This window comes from Apus apus, chromosome 4 (assembly GCF_020740795.1).
Source record: "Apus apus isolate bApuApu2 chromosome 4, bApuApu2.pri.cur, whole genome shotgun sequence".
NCBI lineage: Eukaryota > Metazoa > Chordata > Aves > Apodiformes > Apodidae > Apus > Apus apus.
The window spans coordinates 9,502,501-9,523,932 of NC_067285.1; the positions used below are offsets into that span (position 1 = coordinate 9,502,501).

General features: G+C 39.1%; 1 protein-coding gene across 5 annotated transcripts in view; it reads right to left on the reverse strand.

Annotated features, from left to right (window-relative positions):
• VTI1A (vesicle transport through interaction with t-SNAREs 1A) overlaps window positions 1-21,432 on the reverse strand; it is a 259,102-nt gene that overhangs the window by 1,316 nt on the left and 236,354 nt on the right. For 3 of the 5 annotated variants that reach the window (XM_051619868.1, XM_051619867.1, XM_051619869.1), the window contains one exon: window positions 1-2,214. This exon is cut by the window's left edge and continues 1,316 nt beyond it. In XM_051619868.1, coding sequence (XP_051475828.1) covers window positions 2,074-2,214 — 141 coding nt within the window. In that variant the 3' untranslated portion in view covers window positions 1-2,073. The remainder of the gene's footprint in view (window positions 2,215-21,432) is intronic. The other 2 variants (XM_051619870.1, XM_051619871.1) reach the window with 1 other exon arrangement.

Genomic DNA, 21,432 nt, shown 5'->3' on the forward strand with positions numbered 1-21,432 from the left:
TTGCGTGGCAGCCTCTCTCGCTCCCTCATTCCCATCTGAGCGGATGTATCTGATGTGACACTATGCCCTAGATTTATACTGGGATAAGGAAAACTAGCTTCCTTTCAGCTTTTTGCTGATTCCAGCAGGTGGCTAGATAGAGGGCAAAACCTAGTCATAGGTCACTGTTAAGATCAGTAGCCATGAATCAATCCCCGTGATAGTTAAATTATTGAGGCAATGCGGAGAATGTCTAGGCAACAGACGGAGCTTACAATTTCCTTCTTGACAGTTTTCTGCTTTTACAAAATGTGCATCTCTTAATTTGCTTAGGAGAGAATAAATACTTTCTAATGATGCCAAGGCTTCGTTCTCATTTGCCTGAACTAAGCTCAGTGCCACCACTCAAAGCTAAGGGCCAGAGCTCTGCTTACACACCCCAAATTTAATTTGAGCGCACGTGGTGACTGAAGGCCAGCCAGTCTCCACGTTGTAAGCTAAGCACCCCAATCTGTGTCCCAGAGCCACGTCATAAACACCACACACCTCACAAGGATGAAAGGAGAGGGTGCCCCAGGAGGGTGAGGAGGGTCCCAAGGCCCTGAAGTAGTGCAGGGCCATGGAGGTGAGTTGCTGAACATGACTGAGCTTCACTGCAGAGAGCAGCACCTCCCAAAATCGTAGCTCTGGATTACCCACGAGCTTTTGTACCAGCAAATCCCAGAGACAGCACAGCGAGTCAGCAGAGACCTCAAGGATGCCAAAATTCCAAAAAGTACTAAGGCACACATGAGAATTCAGTGCTCAGTTCCTACCTAATTTGAGGGGAGTTTGAAAGCCACCAGCTTTTTGTTTCTTTGAACATCTCTCTGAAAAGATTTTATGGCTTAAGTTCAAGGGCTTAAAATCCCTCTCAATTTGTAATATTTGTAAGGGATTGCATATAATGAATTTAAAAGTTATAATGAAAATTACTTCACCACATTACCAGAGAGAGACCTTTGCTGGAGTTGTAAGATTAATTATAAGCGAAATGACCTAGACCTGTCTACAGGGGAGGCACAGCCAATAGCAAAAGAGAAACACAGCTCATTTACACACAGGTAGATGAAACTATGATATATTATATCAGCTAAAAGCATGTATAAATTAACGTTTTTACAGTTTCTGTTTCAAAAGGGGAATATCACATCAGAATTTAATGCACTAAAAATATTTCCAACATGCAGTCTCAACATAGTCAGGCCAATATTAAAAATCTAGATTTTTGTTTAATGCACTGTAATCACATATTTGTCACTGAACTATTACTTAGGATCTCTTTTCAATCAGCAATGAATAGATAAGTATCATTACACATCTTCAGTAAGGGCCTAGTGTGTATGCTTATCGGTACATGTATCAACACTGGAAGATTTAAAACAGGCTCAGCAGATGGACTGTGGTCACAGCTACATTTTGGGTAAGAGATGTATTATCATGATTTTGAGGAAAGTGGAATTGTTTTGAATAAGAAGTATAGAAAACTTAATTTAAAAAAAAAAAAAAAAAAGGTTAAATAGAGTGTTGGATTCACATCAGGTATTAAACATCATCCTAAAGTTGCTCTCTTTAAAATAACTACTGTTCTTAACCAGGTTAAATCTATTATGATAATTCATGATTGCGGAGTTAGTCACTAGAGACAGGTTCACTTTCTACATCATTTGGTCTTGGCTTTACTTATATTCTGTATCACAGAAGGCCAGATACTGCTTGATATTCATACACCCTGCATAACACAAGAAAAGTGTAAAGACTCCTCTTCCCTCTCTAAACTCTGGCAACTTACAGGCTAATTGTCTGGGGGAGAATTTGACACGCGTTAAATCTTTTTACACCGGAACAAGCCCTCACCCCAACAAATACTAAGATTCTCAAAACACTCAGATAAAGACACAAAATGTAAGAAAAAATAATCAACTCCACATGCCATCAACTATGCCATCAATAATAGAAAATTCTTTACACCACTTGCACCTGAGTTGAAGAGTGGAAAAGAGAGCAAGACTCTGTCAGTGCAAGAGAATGATTCATGTGACCACTTTGTCTTAATTACTCAGAACAAGCAGTTTGTTGCTGTTTACTGAAGAACAAAGATATCAGCGTCCCCTGACAGACAAAAAAATAGCCATCATGGTGGTGAAGATGATGATGACTGCCAGAATAGCGATCAAAATCCGGTTTTGGATGATCCTGGAAAAAAGAAGAGACAGAAAAAAAGAAAACAAAACAGTGAATAAAACAAAGTAAAACAAAAGAGCAGAATATACACAAAAATCATAAAAAGCAGCACATGGCTAAGTATTTTGGAGCAAAGAGATATACCCACAAGTGCAGGATTTCCTATACCACTATGTGTATTTTGAGTGATTTGTTTTTTACTTCTTTCAGTTTCCAGTGCTTCTAAACGTTTATTTATGCATCTATTAAATCCAACTTTTGCATCCAGGAAAGAGTTTTACTTTTCTTAATTATGCGTATACCTACATAGATGTTAGAATAAGGAAATTACATCATGTTACAATTTATTAACCTTCTAAGAACAAACTAAATAATTAGTCCTCAGTCCATGCAATCCAAGCAGCATGGTCTGTAATAGTAAATACCATTGTATTTTTTAAAGCCATTCTGAAATCTTCACAGCTTTTTAAACAACTTATTAATTTTCAAGGGATTTTACTATTAAGGTACAAGATTTCAAGGAAACACATGTCAATGAGACACTTACTTGTACTAAAATACCAAGGGAAATGTATAAAAGATAGTTTTGAAGAAAAGGATGATATAAAGAAGCAAGTGTCAAACTGTGAAGCTTATGTTGTAAAAGCATCTGTCTCTGTAGCATAGCTTTACTTATGGTAATAGGCAAATGTTACATTTTCTATGTAGTATAAAAAAGGGAAATAAGTAATAATGAAAAGATGCCAAAGTAGAAAGTCCTCATATTGTTCTATCATTTGTTGGGAGAAATCCCTGCTTCTAAAATCAGACACTGCATCATTTAAGATTTTGCCTGAAATCAATAGGATGATTAAAATTAATAGATCGACAAACACTGGAATTTGAGGCAATTTACAGAAGGATTCTGGATTGTAAGAATTCAATGTTTGTTATTCCATTCTCACAAAGGAGGGAGAGCACTTCCATTAAACAGAAACTTTTGCAAAAGGTATTTGTACATGAAATAGAATCAGAACTGGAGAGCAACAGCAAAGAAACCCCAACAACCAAAGCAACAAAAGCACCCCAAGTTATTATTGCTTTCTCTTGTGCTTCTGCAAAACAAAACAACACGAAGCCTCCACCAACCAAACAATGGTTAGAAGAGGTAAAACTGAGTTTTGTGAACATCAGATCAAGCACCAGGCTCCAACTCGAAGACAGGGAACGTAATGTGTTAAAATGAGCATATTTCACACAGTGAAAGAGAGAAGAAACTCTAGAGAGCAGAGGGGAGTTTTCCTTGGTGAATGTTTTTCATTTGGATGAGGGTGAATATATATATAAATTATATTGGAAAGTGTAAAGAAAAATGCAGTTTTAACCAACTCCAGCTCTCTCCCTACTTACCCCCCACCTAAAGAAAAAGCAGTAAATGGATGGATGAAAACTGTCACATCAGACAGACACCCTCCCCTGTGACACTCTAAAAGGACTAGCTCTCTATCCTCCTGACAGGTTACAAAATGATCACATTTGCTGACACGTCTTCCGCAAAACTGCTTTAGTGTTTGTGTCCACTTTCCTAGCAGGAGATGAATGGGCTGCTTTGTCCTCATTTATCACTTAAAGCTGAACTAAGATCTGTCTCGTTTATTTTTCCCTTCCTCACTAGAAAGGCTCAACCACAGCATTAATTCTTTCGTGATGACAGCTAATTCAAACTTAACAGGCAATATTTACTCTGCCAAAAGGATGATGAGGAGGGAGGGATGTTTCTGACTTTTTTTTTCCCCTCCTAAAAAATGGAAAAAAAAAAAGTGTAGCAGGCTAACAAAATAAAGCTAATGAAGGGCTTTTGGTTCTTGTTGGTTTGCACTTCAGTTTAACACCTGAACTTACAAGCTTCTCTTTTGTGGCGGGGTGTGACATTCTCTGCCAAACACCTGATAACAAATGATTTGTCCAGGCAAATGCATGAAAACTGGAATATATATTTACTCACTCACCCTCATCACTCCTGAAAAGACACTCAGCAAAATTGAAACTCAGCAGTGAAATAGATTAAAAGCATGAAAACTCTTGAAACATTCAGCCTTAAGTAATACACAGTGCAGCTGGCTTGACAACCATTTTATTTGTGGGATGTGGGCCCCAAGGCATCCATAATGCTAATTTACAAAGGATTAACTGTGAGTGAAACTCGCTTAATCTAACACATAGTTAGGCAAAGGCATACATAACATATTGAGTGTTTAAATCAACTCCTTCTATCTCTGGGCCACTGGAAAAGCATTTCGTCGTCTGAGATTTAAAATTAAAGAAATTTTTTTTAAAAGCACCAAATCCTCCAGATGCTTTATTTTTAATACTCTGGAATACACACCTGATTGCAAGATTGTTTAATCAGTGTCCACATCTCCAAAATCCTTGTCAAGAGAACACTGAGCAAGGCATGCTGCCACCTGTATCTGCTAATTGAAGGTTCTCTTACGGTGTGAATCTAGGAAATCTATATCAAAGTTCAATTTCTAGGAATCTGAATTAGTCTGCACAGCAAAAGAATATCATATTAAAAGGAACAAATTAATCATGAAATAGGATGGATGTTATCAACAGACTCCTATGCTGAAGCATTATATACTTTTAATATTCAAGTCCACAGTTAAAGATTAATTTTATATATTTTAAAAAAAGAATAACATTGAGTTTTACTGTTCTGTGTTCAAGTGAGCAAGAAAAATTAAAGTAACTGCAAAGAGATGGGGCTCGGAGGAGAACGACAGAGCTGTCTGGTAGCAGCAGGACAGTCTTGAGGAGGGCTTAGCAAGTGGTGCCTGTTGAAGTCTGAGTCCGGGAGCTGTTGCTGAGACAGAGAACACACGTTCTGGGTGTCAGCACATTTCAGATCTCAAAGTCAACAGGCAAGGGCGACCCTTCAGAGCAAATAAAAAATCAAGAGGAAAAGGGGTTTTGAGTGATCAAACACAGTCAAGCCAGCTCACAGCGGTAGAACAATGGTTGGCATTGGCAGGACCCATCTGTAGGGAGGCCTATAGTACTGTCACAGCCAGACACTGCCAGTGGGTATTGCTCTAGGCAAAGCATCAAGGAATTGAAGTGGGGGAGGGAGCAATAATACCAAATGAGAAGAAAACGAGGCCTAACATTCACTACTACAAAATCCCAAAGGCTAACATGCTCGCAAGAAGCAGATGATAGTCTTTTATCTCTATTACACCTTAAATTCAACAAAATCTGGTGAATGAGGAAGCCCAGATTCTTCTTTGAAAATGCAAAGCATGTTTACAGGGTAAATAATTTAAGAAAGAGTATGTACTTGAAATAAGACACCCATTGAATCATCCATGGCTAAAATGCCTGAAGGCAAAACTTGTGCATTTGCATGCTGCATTTTATTAAGTTAGCACACTGTAGCTTTAAAAGAATGCATGGCCAAATTAAGAGGAATGTGTGACTGAAACATCAAGGATTCCTCAAGTTTACATTATGAATCATAGTGCTGTTGATATGAGATGAATTAACCATTTAGTCGATGCAGCTTAGGCACTGAATTCACACCAAGTTCTGCGGGAGCCTGGCACGCTGGAGCTCATTAACAGCCAATGTCTGCTGTTCCTTTCATACTCAAAACTCTACAAGCACAAGGGCTCATTCTACTTTGAGTTAGAAGAGATTAAAAATCTGAGCTTTTAAACTAAGTTCCATCTAAGTTTGTCATGGCCAGCAGCCCAAAACACTTGGGTGCAAAACCACACAGGAAATGTAACTAAAGCAGATACAAGGGTGACATTATCTGTCATGTTGGAAGAGCACCTGGGATGAACAACGCAGAAAGCGCATCCCACTCCTGTTGAGTTACCTCCTGATCCTCTTTCCTGGCTTCTGGTCACAGTGCAACTTCCGACCATGGGTAAGCTGGAGGCTCCCTCCAGCCACTGCCAACTTTGTGAGATGATGAATGGCACCAACCCCTTTTGGGGATCACCTCTTTGATGCAGGCGGTGACCACCGCCTTGGAGAACAAGTCCCACATCCATTACCATACACCAATGCTCCTGGCAAATCAGTTTCCTCCACTCCTGCCCTGGCAGAAATTGTGCTGCCTTTCCACACTGCAAATCCCAAACCGATCCACTCCTCTCCATAGCTTCACACGCATATGCACACAATGGGTCCAACTCTGTTGGTGACATGTTTAGATCTGCTCCGTATAAACACAAAGCAGTTTCTGAATAAGCTTTTGCAAACCTTACATTAAGGATGCCAACCGTGTTTAAACCTTCTTACAAAACTGCATTCATTAGCAGGGGAGTGCACAACATCTATATGGGTTCAGCCTGATGTCTTGCACATGTCTTAGTGCCTGCTTGACCAGCATTGAATAATGATGCCTTGCCATTAAGCACTGACGGTACAATAACAATTGTCATGAAAATTAGCAATCACGGTAACACGTTAACAAAATATGGGATAGAAACCAACCAGTGCAGACTCAGTGGATAAAGAGTTTTGTGTCCTTCAATTGAAATAATGAAGACTACAAATAAAATACTGCAAAAATTTCTTACAGAAGCTCAACTCTGACACTGATACAAATAAAAAAAAAAAAAACAAAACACCAAATGGCGGGGGATCAGTCAGCAAACATTCATTACAACACAGGGCTTTATTCTGAAAGAAAGCTTCTCAAAAAATAGTGTCCTCAGGAACACAGACTGATTGATGACAGAGCACTGTCCAACAGTGAATCACTATAATACAGGTATTTAAGATTTAACTAGAAGTGATTCCTATCAGTTTACTGGGTAGAAAGGCTTGTTCTCTGTATGCAAGACTACATTTTAAATGGTCGCTTGGAATACTTGGCTATTGCATTTTTGTGTGCCCTTTTCTTTGTGATGGGCAGTTTTTGCTAACATACAAGTACACAAGTGCAGGCAAATCAGTGGTAAGTGATGTTTAAGTGCCCAACATTCATGTGCAAATCAGCAGATTCAAACAAACACAAAGTGTAGGTCTAGTCACACAGGCAAATACATACCAGGCAAAACAAAACATGAATTTAAAGTAATACAGCTATATTCAGATACTTCTGGACAGACACCATTATAACTTCATGTAAGGACATTCTTGTTACCGTATTATCAGGAGCTTTCAAATGGAAGCACTAAAGCCCATGCAGGGGAATAAATGTCATGATTGGTGCATCAAAACCTTAGATACTTCATGATAAATCTCTAAGCTCAGGGTAACTGGGGGCTGTTCAAGTAACTATTCATCTTTCCCTTCTTTAGGTTTAAGAATGCTTTTCTTAAATAAAAGCAACAGAAAAGAACAAGACAGACTGTGGCAAAACAAAGACATGGCAACCTACTGAAATAAAAGGGGAAGAGAGACCTGCCTAGAAAAAGTCACAGATGGTGGGAAGTATCTGACTTGAGACATTTTTCATCATTAACAACTGAAATTAGAAAACAGAAGTATCAGTGACAAAATATCTGCACAAGTTGCATATAACTCCTTGGCCCTCTTCTAGCTGAACTTGGAAAAAGTGAAGAATTTGGAAAATACTTTTTCCCTAGGGACAGGGGCTCTAGTTTCTTATGTGTAAGACCTTGGAAAAATCCATTTAAAAATTATGAAGACTGAGCAGATAATTAAATTATAGCCTCAAAAATGGGTGAATAGAGAATAAAAAATAATGGCGCTTTTCTAGCTTACTAATGGGGTTTTTTGAAGGAGACAAGGTGTGTGAGATACTATTGACAAAGGTGAGGAGATGTGCAGTGCTACATTCTCTGGCTTTAAAGTTCAAACTTAAGGACTGGGGCTGTCTACTTGTAGTAACATGGATACCAATCTCTAGTTATAATATTACACTCAAACCACATCAATATGTTTCCACCTGGGCCCTGAATGAAAAGACAAGTCATGTAATAACAGGTGCAGGAAGGTAGTCACACTATCCAACTTTAAACATCTAAATTATATCTAGCTGATCTCTCTCAGCTCTTTGTGTATATGAACTAGAGTCCTCCTCTGAACTGCCTTCTCTTTTTCCTGGCCATATATGCATACCAGGAGAACTAGTCAGTTAAGTTAGCGGGCTGGGTTAGGTGCCTGCAGATTTAAGTAGGGATGAATATCCATAAAAGCTTGAACACGAGGCACAAATAAGAAAGTTTGCTAGCTTTGAAGGCAAAATCATAGAGGAAAGGTGTTATCACATTGTAAAGTGTCTGTCATCTCCCATTCATCTGAAATATTGCATAGATGAAACTCACCAGTAAAGCAGATGATGTTAATCAATAATCAGGCAGCAAATACTTCAATTAATCACCTCCCTCTAATGGATCCCATATTTGAGCGTGAAATTCTGATCAGAATCAAATATTTTTCTCCTTTGACTGTTTTTCTGGAGGAGTGAGAGACAGGAGAGACATCCCTCTGTGGGATTAATGCCTCCTGAAATTCAGTGGGCTTCCTCGATTCAAGGAACTATTTTTTTTTACCTTACTGTGTCATCTTCTGATGATTTAACCATTGAGATTAAAATCTGAAAGTATGTTTATGGTATCTGATAGTTAAAATATGTATTATCGAATCCATAACTGAAATCTTGCAATTCATTCCAAATGTAACAAAACCACATCAACAGCATTGGAGTAGAGTGCTATTTGGTAGCCATCAGGATTACTATTGATTGCATGAGTCCTGACTCAAGGAGCTGGCAGTCCCAGGAGGTGCAAATAGTACCCAGGTGACCACTGGAGTCTGGGGGAAGTGAGGGAGGGGCCGAGTGGCCTAGGAAGGAGAGATATCTACAGGAACGATGGAAGTGTATGCAGACCTCAGCATGCAAATGGTGAGAAAAGGGAAAGCATGGAAGAGGACCTCATGGATGTGGGACTTAGGCTAAAAAGGCTAAAGGAAAGGGTACTGTACATCTTCCACTAGCTGAGATATTATCCATTGCTTCATTTTAAAACATATGGGAAGACATTTCTGAAGAATGGAAAGCATCCTTCTGCTGATGAGAGACCCTAACAGGGAATAATTCTCTGCACAGTTGTGATGCAGCTTCAGCTTTCTCTTGTCTCCATGTCCACTCCTTCCACAGAGGGAACCAATTAGATTATTACTGTCATTAGGAGGAACAGCGGATGGCTCCTGGGGCCACAGAAACTTACCAACCAAAGCTGGAGGGGGATTAATAATTTCATACAAAGCAGAGTCAACACCAGATCTCTTTGGCAAGAAGATCTTGCACTCAGTGGCAACTGCAAGTGGACGGAGTCAAGGTTGTATTAATCTCCGACCAGCCTTTCTCAGGGTACTGAAGTATCAAGAAGAACAAATCACACATTTAGTCACCTGAGCATGACTAAGAACCATAGGCCATAGCAAACATTACGAGCGCTTTAGAAAGAGCTCTGACCGAGGGTGGGTAGCCCAGCTGTCAGCCTAATGGCATTCTTCAGCACATCAGTTGCATGAAGCTCTGGTCCCCAAAGAGTTAATAGGAAAAAAAAACTCCCCAGCCCCAACCTCCTCATCAGCACTCAAAGCTAAAGCAATTATTTCTCCAGCAGAAGAAATGTATGCAAGCTATAAAATGACAAGAACATACATGATCGCACATTGGCTTTTATGATAAATCCAGTTAAATTTGCATTCTGTGCAATTTGAAGAAAACAAAAATGTCTCAACTCTGCACTTTATCAACTTTCATAATCATTAGAACCCACTAAAATACGTATCTTAAACAGATGAAAGAAAGTAACATCGCTCGCCCTGCCTCACTTTAATTAATGACTAATCTACAGCTTTTAGGAGGGATGAAGCTGAAGACTGGACACAAATCCTGCCCTTGCATTATTTTCCCCTTATCACACCATATTTTACTGGGCGCCTTTTTGTATGGCAAGTTTTCTACAATTGTCTTAACAATGTTGACCTCTTTTGTAAAAACCTGAAGGCATCTGCAGCAATTGCTTCTGAAGACATGCTATCCAAAATGTTACCATTTCATGGCACTTCTTGAATGATAGATTTTTTTTGGTATATGTTCATTTTTTTTTCAAATGCTATAAAAGAAAGGAAAACAATCATGGCTAAGGCCATTTGTGAGATGGCATTAAAAGAGCCTACCCTGAGACAGATAAAAATAATGAGAATCTTTCTGTCAAGAAGGATTTAGAAAATATCACTAGCATTATTAAAATTTAATTTTTTACTGTGCTTTTTTGGTTCCCCCTTTTCCAGTGATAATGAGCAGGACTGCACACCTCCACATTGCTAGCACTTGTTTTGAGCAATAAATTCAGCCTTCCAGTCTGAAGGCATTTCAGACAACAATTTTAACTGCTATAGGCTTATTTTTCAACCTGTTCTGTGCTTTGAGTCCTCTTATAAAAACCAGTTCATAAGCTAATTTTTCACAAGGCCAGTAGAACAAATAAAAATCAATTTTTGCCCAACTGGTTCAGAGAAAACCTGGGAATAGTGAAGACAGAACAGTGAAAAATAAAAAGAATCAATGTATTCACAAATGGTTTACCTGATAGAGAACTATCAAATTAGTTGACAGGAGATACTTGCCACTATTAGAGTATTTTTTCAGCATGTTACAGTATTTCTACTAGGGGAGCAGAAATGCCTCTACTTTGTTATGACCTCAGACACCTCACTTTAATAACCACACTGAGCCTCCCTACGTTCTGTAAAACTCAGGGCACGAAATCAAAGTGCAAGAGCACTTGCAGATCTTGCAACTGGAGAGACTTGCAAGCCCAACCTGGCTTAGAGTGGGTGTCAGTTTTTGGGATCTCAAGAAAGGAAAGAAGATTCCTCTTTCACTCAACACAGGGAGACAGTCATGACCTCAGGCCAACCTTGTCAAGAGGAATTTGGTCCATCAACAAAGGAAAAAATCGTAAAACACTGCCTGGACTTCCCTCCCCAGTTGAAAACCCGAATGTTCAGGAGCAAGCTGCAAACTAGGTAATGTAGTATCTTCTGAGGAGCAGAATACAAATTTCTCCAAAGATGGGAACCCCAGCTGTAGACTTCAAAACTTTAAGAATCCCAAGGACAACCCAGGGCACAGACTTCAATATTTTGGCCCAGTCTGTTTCATCATCTTCTTCACTAATTGGGCAACCATTTTTGAAACTGTGGCACCAAGAAGAGATTGGATAGGTGCTATTGCCTGTCTGTCTGCAGCCAGAAAAATACATCTGGAAAACTGACTGAAGAACAGAACCTGCTTTTCAATACAAATTATCCATCACTCCTGTGGAAATAAAACAACTTCATAATTTACAAGCTTAAATATTAAGAAAACTATTTTTAAGTAGTTGTAATCTTCACTCTAGTATAGAGCATTTTATACACTCCTTCATTTTTATGAGATGGCATTAAAATGTGACTCATTTTAACAGAAAAAAAAAGGATTAAGTATGTCACTCTGAAGTAAAGCTGTGTATTACCTATTTAAAAATATTATAACACACCATAGAGACATCATTTCTAGGGCCAAGAAAAACAGTATTCAATGAAGAAATGGCAAGAAATCTAAAATACTCAGTAGAGGAAGAGTATTTGGAGTTAAGCAGTTTCATTGCCAATAAACAGCAACATAATAACTAGAGTGCATGTAAAAAAAAAAGTACACTTGCTTTTCACCATTGGAGATGTACCACCTTAGTATGGGAATCTAATAAATCTACTACTTGTCCACCAAGTACATAGAGAAACTAAAAACCACCACACATTTTGATTCTGAATCTCTTACAACTGATGCTAATTTGCTTATGATATCTGCCTGATTTAGAGCTAATCTTCTGTAAATTAACTCCTAATGCTGTCTGAAATAATCCTCTTAATGCTGGTCTGTCTTGAGTACTTTATATCACACACCATGAAATACCCAGGCACACACAAGTCGTACAGCATTTGTAGAGCTGCTGGCTGCTCTTGAATGTTTGGTGTGCGGTGAAGACACAAGTACAGTGCAGAGCTGTGTGGCCCTGGGGCAGCTTTGGGACAACACAGGGTCATGTTGCTTTGGTTGTCCTCCTGGAAGGAAACAGCATGCCAGGACTGGGTCTCACCAGTCTTGACCACCAGAGAGAAGAGGGGCCTCTTTGCCTCCTTACAAAATGGTGCAGGGAGGTGCAGCTCCATGCTGCAAACCTCCCACCTGCAGCAGCACAAGATAATGAGAAAAATAAACCATTCGGGCTTTGAGATTTTCGAATGACAAGATCTATGTTAAACAGCACTAATTATCAGCTGGAAGCCTAATCTGGTAACTGGTTTGAAAAGACAGAGACAGATAGGGAAAATATTTTTAAGAGTGTTGCTTCAACAGAGACCAGCTTAATTGTTATTGTCAGTGTGCTAACTCCGTATTCAAAACTGTATTTTTTCCACTAAATCTACCGGAACAATTTTCTCCCCCAACATTAATTTAATGATACAGCCAAAAACCTAATTGATATTGGTGAGCAATGCAATTCCAACATATTATTTTCTGGGTTTTTGAAACATAAATGGCAGGCACAACTCTGACTGAATGGACCTCTTTATGTTTTAACAGGCGGTTTATTGGCCCAGACTCCAACATATAACAAGCACAATTGCAAAAGCAATACATTTTTAATTGAAAAAATCATGTATTTTTACTATGAAAGTGACTTAAATAACAAGTAACTTTGTCAGGTACAGGGCTTTTAAAACAATTTTTATATATGGCATGTTGTTTAGAAATTATATTCTCACCATAGCAAGTGCTTATAGGAGGCTATGAAAAGAAAAATATGTATTGTTTAAATCATACTTTATTGGAGCCTGCTTTTTTTTATTATATTAAAGAACAGATAAAGCACAGTGATCAGTGAGCCGTATGTGTCCAACAGCCCTTCAAGAGCCTTGTGGAAATGTATAAAACAAGCAGTGATACAATCCTTTGCCAAACACTGCCATAAATTTTTTATTTGGCAGCTAACATTCTCACTAGTTTTCTTGGCAGCAATTGGGACCTTTAGCAAGAAAGGTGCAGGAGAAAAATACCTTGTTTAGAGATGTTTTCAACACTTTCTGGGATTTTTCAGAACTTCTGCCTGCAGCACATTTTACAACCAGTCTCCAGTCACCTGATGAGGAGGTGGTGGTTTTAAAGTAGATTTCTCTTTTTTTTTTTTTAATATAGACAGCCTAGTACCCCCTCTGGCCTTCAGCCTAGGATGCGAACGCAGAGGGGGGCTGTATGTTCCACAGAGATACTAGTGGTTGCTCCTCTCTGTCTAGACAAAAAAACTTGAAAATAATATCAGAATGTATCTTTCATTGCTCCTGATACTATCTGTATCTTATTCCCAGATGACAGAGATAAATGAAAGGCAAACATGTGCTGATTACTTTTGCATTTTTCTTGGGAGATTTCTGCAGAATAGCTGATCAGAGGTGCAGCTACCCTGGTCAGCCAGTGGACTGCCTCATAAAGTGACTAGTAAAATAGATTTCTGTACCCAGATCTGCTCTTCCAGGGAGGGTTTGTTTTCTTTTGTTTTTTAAAAAAAGATATACTAAACTTGACATCTGAGGCACATCCTTCCTCCATGCACCAAGATATGCTGCTGCATTGTACATCTGGAACAATTGGGTTCCATGGATTGGGTGATACTGGGCCGAATTAAATAGCAGGCTCCTACCAACTCATTTACAAGGCAGAAGTTTTTGTATTTTGGTATTTCGTTGTTTCAGAATAGAAATATGATGAACCTATTTTACATCTCAGCAACCTCCTCCAAAACTCTCTCAACAGTAAGATTTATTTCAGTCCTTCACACGGACATCAAGGCAACAGTTTGTCTTAAACAGATGTGGACTGGGAAAAGCTCATTTTCTTTATTTGGCTCAAATTAGATAGGTTGGAATTCAGTTTTAGACAGCCTAGAATGCTTTAAACACAAGCTTAATTAAAGTAATGATGCTGCACTTAGAAACACAAACTAACAGGCTTCCCCACAGCTTGTGTTCCAGTTTTGTGTCTCGTGTTTACCAGGGGCATCACCCCCTGGAGAACTTTGCAGAGCCCACACAGACATCTAGTGGCTGGTGAAAACACTGCAAGCATGGCATTGCACGGACACGGCTCCACTGGAGGATGGAAGATATCCCAGGTATGAATTGAGCCAATTTCGACTGTTACAACTCTGGATGAGCAATCACAAAGGGAGAGAATTGCTCCCCTAGTGCATCTCAGGTACCCGCGCTGCCTCTGGTGAGACTTGCTCCCTTGGCAACTCTGGCTTCCCAAATGTCCCTGATCACTGGCTCTTTTCAATTCAATCCAATTGGAGCTATTTTTGCCTTTCTTCTGAGTACCTTTAATTTTCTCTCTTCCTGCTACTACCTTATTTTCCTTAAAAAACTGAAGAGCTCAATTATGTACCACTGTTTGAAAGGTTCTCTGAAGGCAGCTACATGCCACAGAAGCCTGTGGGAAAGTGATGGAGCAACTCAGTTTTACAGACAACAAAACACACAGCCCATAAAAACACACACAGTCAACAATAAATTCTAAATGGCTGGTAGAGGAATATGACTTGCTCCTCAGTCTGCATGAATCAATGGAAAGATGCCTAAAACTTCAGTGGGGTGTGGGTCCCACATCTGCAAAGGAGATCAAGAGCCACAGTTTTGCACAGGGTTGTAAGAACTCAGCGCCCTGATTCTGCTCAGTTACACCATTTTAAATCAAGCGGTACTCAGCGGTGTCATAACCCTCCACATCTGTGTCAGCCCCTGTGTTGCAAGGGCATACTCGATGCCAAGAATGCAAAACAGATGTGGCTTTCCTCATGTTTTCTTGTTGTCATTTAAGTTGTTTTCATGGGGTTCTGTTTGGATTTTGGTGAATGAAACAGGTCAACAGGACTTTTCAGAGGGCAGACTTGGAGGAATGCTTCTGCATCTTCCTTTTTACATTGCATGCATGTGTGGATATGCACAAACTTCGAGTTACAACTGGGAAAAACCTTTTTTTTTTAAGCTTCACTTGAGCTATGCTCTGTTCCCTTGGGGCAAAGTGAAAGGTAGCTATTTGTGGATGGGAAAAAGGGCTTTTGTGAACAGCAAAACTGCATGATCAAACAGCTTGAGAAAAAGATTTTTTTGAAGTTATTTTTACTACTATTTTAAGAGGAAATGGGGATAAATATATCTTTTTTGCTTGTTGACTCATTAACAAATTTAGCAATAAACACTTTGTAATTAAGTCCACTAGTTTACTGCTGTCCAGAAGTTTCTCAATACTCTGCACAGAAGGTTTTGGAAAACATAGAACTAAGAAAAGTCAAAGGCAAATCCCAACAGCTTGCTCAAGCAAATCTAGCTGAGGCTTAAACTCACTTCTGAACACTGAAATTTGAGATGCTGTATCAAATAAGCAGCTCTTTTTCCCTGAAGAGAAGAAACTGGGTGTAGCTAACCTAGTGCATAATAGGTTTATTCTCATTCACAAAACAGGAATTACTTTATGGCCCCAAAGTAAAACTAGCACAGAAATATACTGGCAGATTTGCTGCAGATGTGTGTTGTGACACGTATGCAGGGAATCTGCTATTAATCACATGCTAAGATTTTAATATTATGTAGGGTAATGCAGGCAATCATTATGGTGAAGGTTCTGGATTCATAAAAGCGTAACCCACAAATGGGTCTTTTAAATTTAATACATTTGAGCTCACTCTCACACTGCACCAGTTGAACTCCCTGACTCATACCCCAAAGCTCCCCATTACATACATTTATTTCATTATCTATTGAGTGTTTCTTTTTGTGCTTCTTTTCTCGCGACACTCGACAGTTGTTGGGAGAAACGCAGCTTTTTAATACTCCCGTTCACCCGACTATGACAGGAATGTTCTTGTTAGAGGGGCTGTTTGTGAGACCCTTGGACATGTACTCAGCTCAGGAAATGGTCTGGTTCAAATGCTGGAAAAGCCATCCTTCGCCTGAATCTTTCAAAATTTGTGTCCGAACATAACTAGAACCTATGTATCCATAGCCAGGCTAAGATTGCTACGGACAATTATACCATGGAAATGCATTATTCTGACAAAGCAATCAATCATGTTATTTCTCACAATTTCAGTTCACCCCTAAAATTTTCCTTACCTCCAAAGCCAGCTGGATATTATATTACCAAAGCTGTTGAAAGGGTGTAACACTAACCATGAAGCCAAAGGCCACTAAAACTATGCAATGCATAAATTTTTATTGTTTGCTCAGCATTGAAATCTCATTAGGGCTCATAACTCATCGGCGCACTGCAAACATTTGCATCTGCTGATCATGAGAACTCAGATGGAATGTACACCTTTGGCTAATTTACTTGTTATGTTTTTAGATGAGACCGTGTGTGTTGCTTTTTGTTTTCTTTTTAAAAAGTCCTTATGTGGTTGTGAGCTGAATGTCCACTTTTTAAGCTAAATACATTAAAACTTTTGTTTGCAGTTTCTCAAGGTTGTTCTGTTGCTGGCAATGTTCACGATCATCATTTTGCAAAAGCTTCGTTTGACTTAGTAGTCAGGATAATAATTGTTTGAAAACTGTGCCCCATAGAGCATTTAGCTTCATTCATCCTTTCTGCTTTATGCAGTCACATTTTAATTAGATTAAAATTTGTCCTCCAATTAGCTTTCATTAAAGTTTATAGATTACAGCAAAAATCTCCACTGAGTTGTGCTTCAAAACTGTGCCTAAAGTTTAAAATTAAATAACTGTGCAAATGAAGTGATTATGAAGATTATTACTATGCAAAAAACATCAGTCACTTCTTGGTTTACTTATACATTTAACTCTGTAATTTATTCTGCCGACTTCAATACCTCTGTGTTCTCCAGACTAGTCATCATAATAATACCTTACAGTTACAGGATACCTTTCATTCCTAAGGATCCTTAGGGGCCTGATTCTCCAGTCCTTACACACACCAGTAGTCCTGTTGAAGTTCCTGAAACTATCTGAGCAAGTGCTACTTGCTGCTTGTGAACCAGAACCCAACTACAGGCCAAACCCTGCTTGCAGATACCCAGGCAGCATTGCTGCAGATCCGTGCAGCCCAGAATGCAAACGAGATAGTAACGTTATGTAAAAAGTCCTTTCACCTACTTCTGGGTGAGATGTGGCAGCTGTTAAACGGTGCGTGGTTACAAGACTCACCTCTTGAAATGAGGGTGTGAAGACAGATACTTCCCCCTCCCCAGCTAAAACTGCAGAGAAAACTGAGCATATAATTATCCAAAGAGGAAACGACTCAGTAGGACACTGGGGCTGCATCTCTCCTGTCACTCACATCTTCAGATACAACATTGCCAAGTATCAGATGCCCAGTTGCTAATACTTACTGCACATGCAAATTCACTAATGCTGAAGGCAATATAAAGTTTATAGTTTGCCAGGCTGACCCTACAGACATTTATTCTGGAGCAATCTCTAGGTGGAACACATGGGATTCCATGTCGGAGCAGAGCTCCACAGAAATGGATCTGTTTGCAGGAAATTCTCTTCCAATAGCAAGAGCTATAAATACATATACACATTAAAAAGGGGAAAAAAAAAAAGAGAGATGCAGCCAACATCTCAAAACTAAAAATAGAGACACTTAGGTTACAAAAACAGGGACCTGTCTTAGCTCTAGCAACATGTTTCTGATAGGAGGAACATAGTCGAAAACAAATATTTTAGTACAAGTGGAATGTAGCTCATAAGCATAAGAGAAGAATTTCAGCAAATGTAGGAGCGTAGAAAACAGCACTTCCTATTTTTCATGTGCTAATTGGTTGAACAATCATTAGTAAATCTTCCAAACACTGAGGTCACTAGTGTTATTCCCACTTAGCAGATGGAAAAAAAAAAAAAAAGTTTAACGGTGTCAAAGGCTAGAGTGGAGTTTATAGTTTAAATGTTCTGACTCCAAGCCCTGTACTCAAGCCAACACCATGTTTCCAAAGCATCCAGCAGCAATACTAATTTTAGGAGTCATGCTCAGGTCTGCCCCTTCCTCCCCCTGATCCCACCTCCTCTTGGTGTTCATTTCTGCCATCATGTTGCAGCATGCCAACCCCAGTCGTGCTGACTCAACAGTTTGTGGGTCCATGTGATGGATCAGATCAAGCAATTGATCCAGGATAAAAAAAGAAAAAGAGGAGTGTGGGAGAGGAGTGTTATTTTATGCTGGACCAGTTCCATTTCAAGACATTGATTGGAGGATAGAAGCACCCCTGAAAATGAGAGAACAGCTGGATGCAGCATGAGGGCAGGAGTGAGGAGTTTTTGGGGCAGGAGTCCCTGCTGTTGATCCTGAAGGTTTATATCACAGAACTGAGGTCCAAACCATTCTGAAATAATCCCATTTCAATGTTATAACTCTTCTATATCTCTCCTTCCTTTTAACTTCCTGCGTTTGCTGTGTTCCCTATTACCTCTGCACAAGAAGTTTGCACAAGACAATTCAGAAACTGGAAGTATTTCACTTTCCCCAAATATAAACTGGAGCACCAACTAAGCCTTCTCATTTACAAGGTCTATGCTGCAGAGATACTGGTTCGTTTCCTCAGTAGAATTGTCATGTTTCATAAAATACAAACAAAATAGTCATGCTCTATGTCAATTTACAAATAGTTTATAAAGGATTCATACAATTAATCATTTACTGAGATATTTAATAAAATTTAAGAGACTTAGAATTCTCCAGATCAAGCAGTTACATGTAACTCTGGTTATTGTTTTTGACCTTATATCCACTCATAATGCACACTTTACAATATTCTGCTAATCCTTTATAAATTATTTGTGTTAGGAAAAAAAAAAAAAAAAAAAGCGCCCAAATCCTGTTGCAAGGAATGGGTTAGATAATTAGGGCTACTAGACTAAATGAATCAGATGCAAGAATCAGACCTTTGGAGGTAGTTAGACAGCCTGTGCCATGATTTAGATACTTCAGAGTACTTTAGATACTCCAGATACTTAAAAACCTCAGTCCTCATCACTCTGCACGTGGGACTTCTGTAATTTTAAAAAGTTGGCCAAGTGTCATCTGAAAAGGCACATATGCTGAAGTAAGTGCAATAGCTGAGGAACACATCTTTTCTTCAACAAAACCAGCACGATGACAGGATGCTTAAAGCTTCAGTGCTTCATGATGGTTGCGGAAAACAAAACAAAACAAAGCCCAACAATGGAAGCCTTGAGGAATGCTAAATATACCTGGTATCCTCACAAACTACAGTCTGCTCAGAACAGAAAAAAAAAAATACTTCTTGTGACTTTATTCAATCACTTTAAGCTTATCTTTTTAATGTTTGTTGGTTTTTTTTTTAACTTGGTACTGGACATATAGAATATTTTTAATGGAGAAATAACCATGGATTACTTTTTATTGTGGTGTGATTCATAAAGTTGTGTTGTTGTGTGTTTTTTTTTTTTTTAAATCTAGTCTGGAAATACAGTGTATTTGGTGCTATTTTTGCCTAGGAATGGAAACTTGAACTGGAAATAGAGTCATTCATTCACACTTACAGGATGACATCCCGTTGACAGGCATGCAAACTTGGAAAGGTGCTACTCAGTCACTCTTAAAATACTACACTATATTTTTTCTTTCTAATCTTCAATTAAGTAAATGTTAAAGAGGGATCAGTACTTCATTAAGGCTAAGGGTTCATCATTTGCAAGAGATCATCTTTCAGAAGTACAAAGACAGAAAAGTCAAAGCACTAACTACTAAATAAACTGTTTTCACAACAGAAGTGGAGAAGTGGCACCTTCAAGTCCCTCTACAGCAAGGTGCTGAGCTGCCAGAGTTCTGCTCATTTGGATTTTGATTTTAAAGAGCATTTCCCAGTATGGTCAGAGAGGTCATCAATCCTTCCTGCCAGGCAGTTGGTTATTTGTAGTGTTGCTTTTTTTCTTCAGTTCAGGGAGAATGAAAATCATAACAGGCATGAAAATACAGCTGAGATACATATATTCACAGATTCTAATATAGCTGGAATGCTGTCGGTGCTAACGAGCCCTAAGCAAGTGATCTGTGTCTGGCATGCTCTACCAAACAAACTACAATTAGAGATGAACCAAAAATAAAACAAGCAACTTTAAACCTCCTGAATTGGTGAGCCTGTCCTTCAGAATCGTATCTGCACTTGCTCCCATAGGCTCACTTCCAAAATGCACCCAAAACTGGAAGGACCTTTCTAAGGGGAAGGAAGGAAGAAAAGTTTCCACTTGTGATCTGGCATTTCAAAATGGCACAAAGAACAATGGACCCTGGAGTGTCTTGCCCCTCTGTGTCAAACTTCTACAAGAGCAGCTCATGAGATTTTGGCTTGATTGCATCTGAATCAAAATGTCAGAACTCAAAATCCACACCATAAATCGTGCTCTCTGGAATCCTGGTATATAATCCTCTTGGATTCGTTTTCTGTTGGGCTTCTCCAGCCCTGTGCACACCACTGCAGTACCAACAGAGAGACACTTTCTCTTTTTTTCTTACAGAGAAAACCTCCTCAGCTAGCCCCAGATTTTAATGATTTTAAACGAAGAGCTCTGTAACTCCTTTGGCACCAGCTTCCTTGTTTTCTGCTGGTTCTAAAAAAGCCTTTGACCTGCTGGTAAGAACACCATTTCTATTTCTGTCATCCCAAATTAGCAAATGAATGAAGAGAGGGAAAGCTCCCAGCACTCCAAACCTTCACCCTCCAAGTCCCCCTGCCTCATTGCAGCCGTGGTGCTCTGAAATAAAGCAAGCATTAATGGGACATCAGCACTTGCTTAAATGATATTGCAAATCATGGGTGGTGGTCAGGGAGAGCAGGTATTTACTTTGTGCAGTCCCTTAGGATACAATGGATTTATGGCCGTCAATTCTAAACAACACTGCTATTGTCTCTTCACATTTTATCTGCCTCTATTATTCATTTACATTGATTTTGATTGATGAAGACACTTAAAAAAAGGAAGGGAGAAGGAAGGAGGGGGAGAGGAATATTTCAACTGTTTGGTCTCCAATTCCTGTAAATCTACAGTTCATACTACAAGAGCATTACTCAAAATAAATGTTCACCTTCACATTTGGGGAAGCATTTTTTCCTTTGACCAGTCTCTCTTCTTTCTGAAAGACAGTAAGTGGGGTGCAAGCATTGCTTCCCACACACA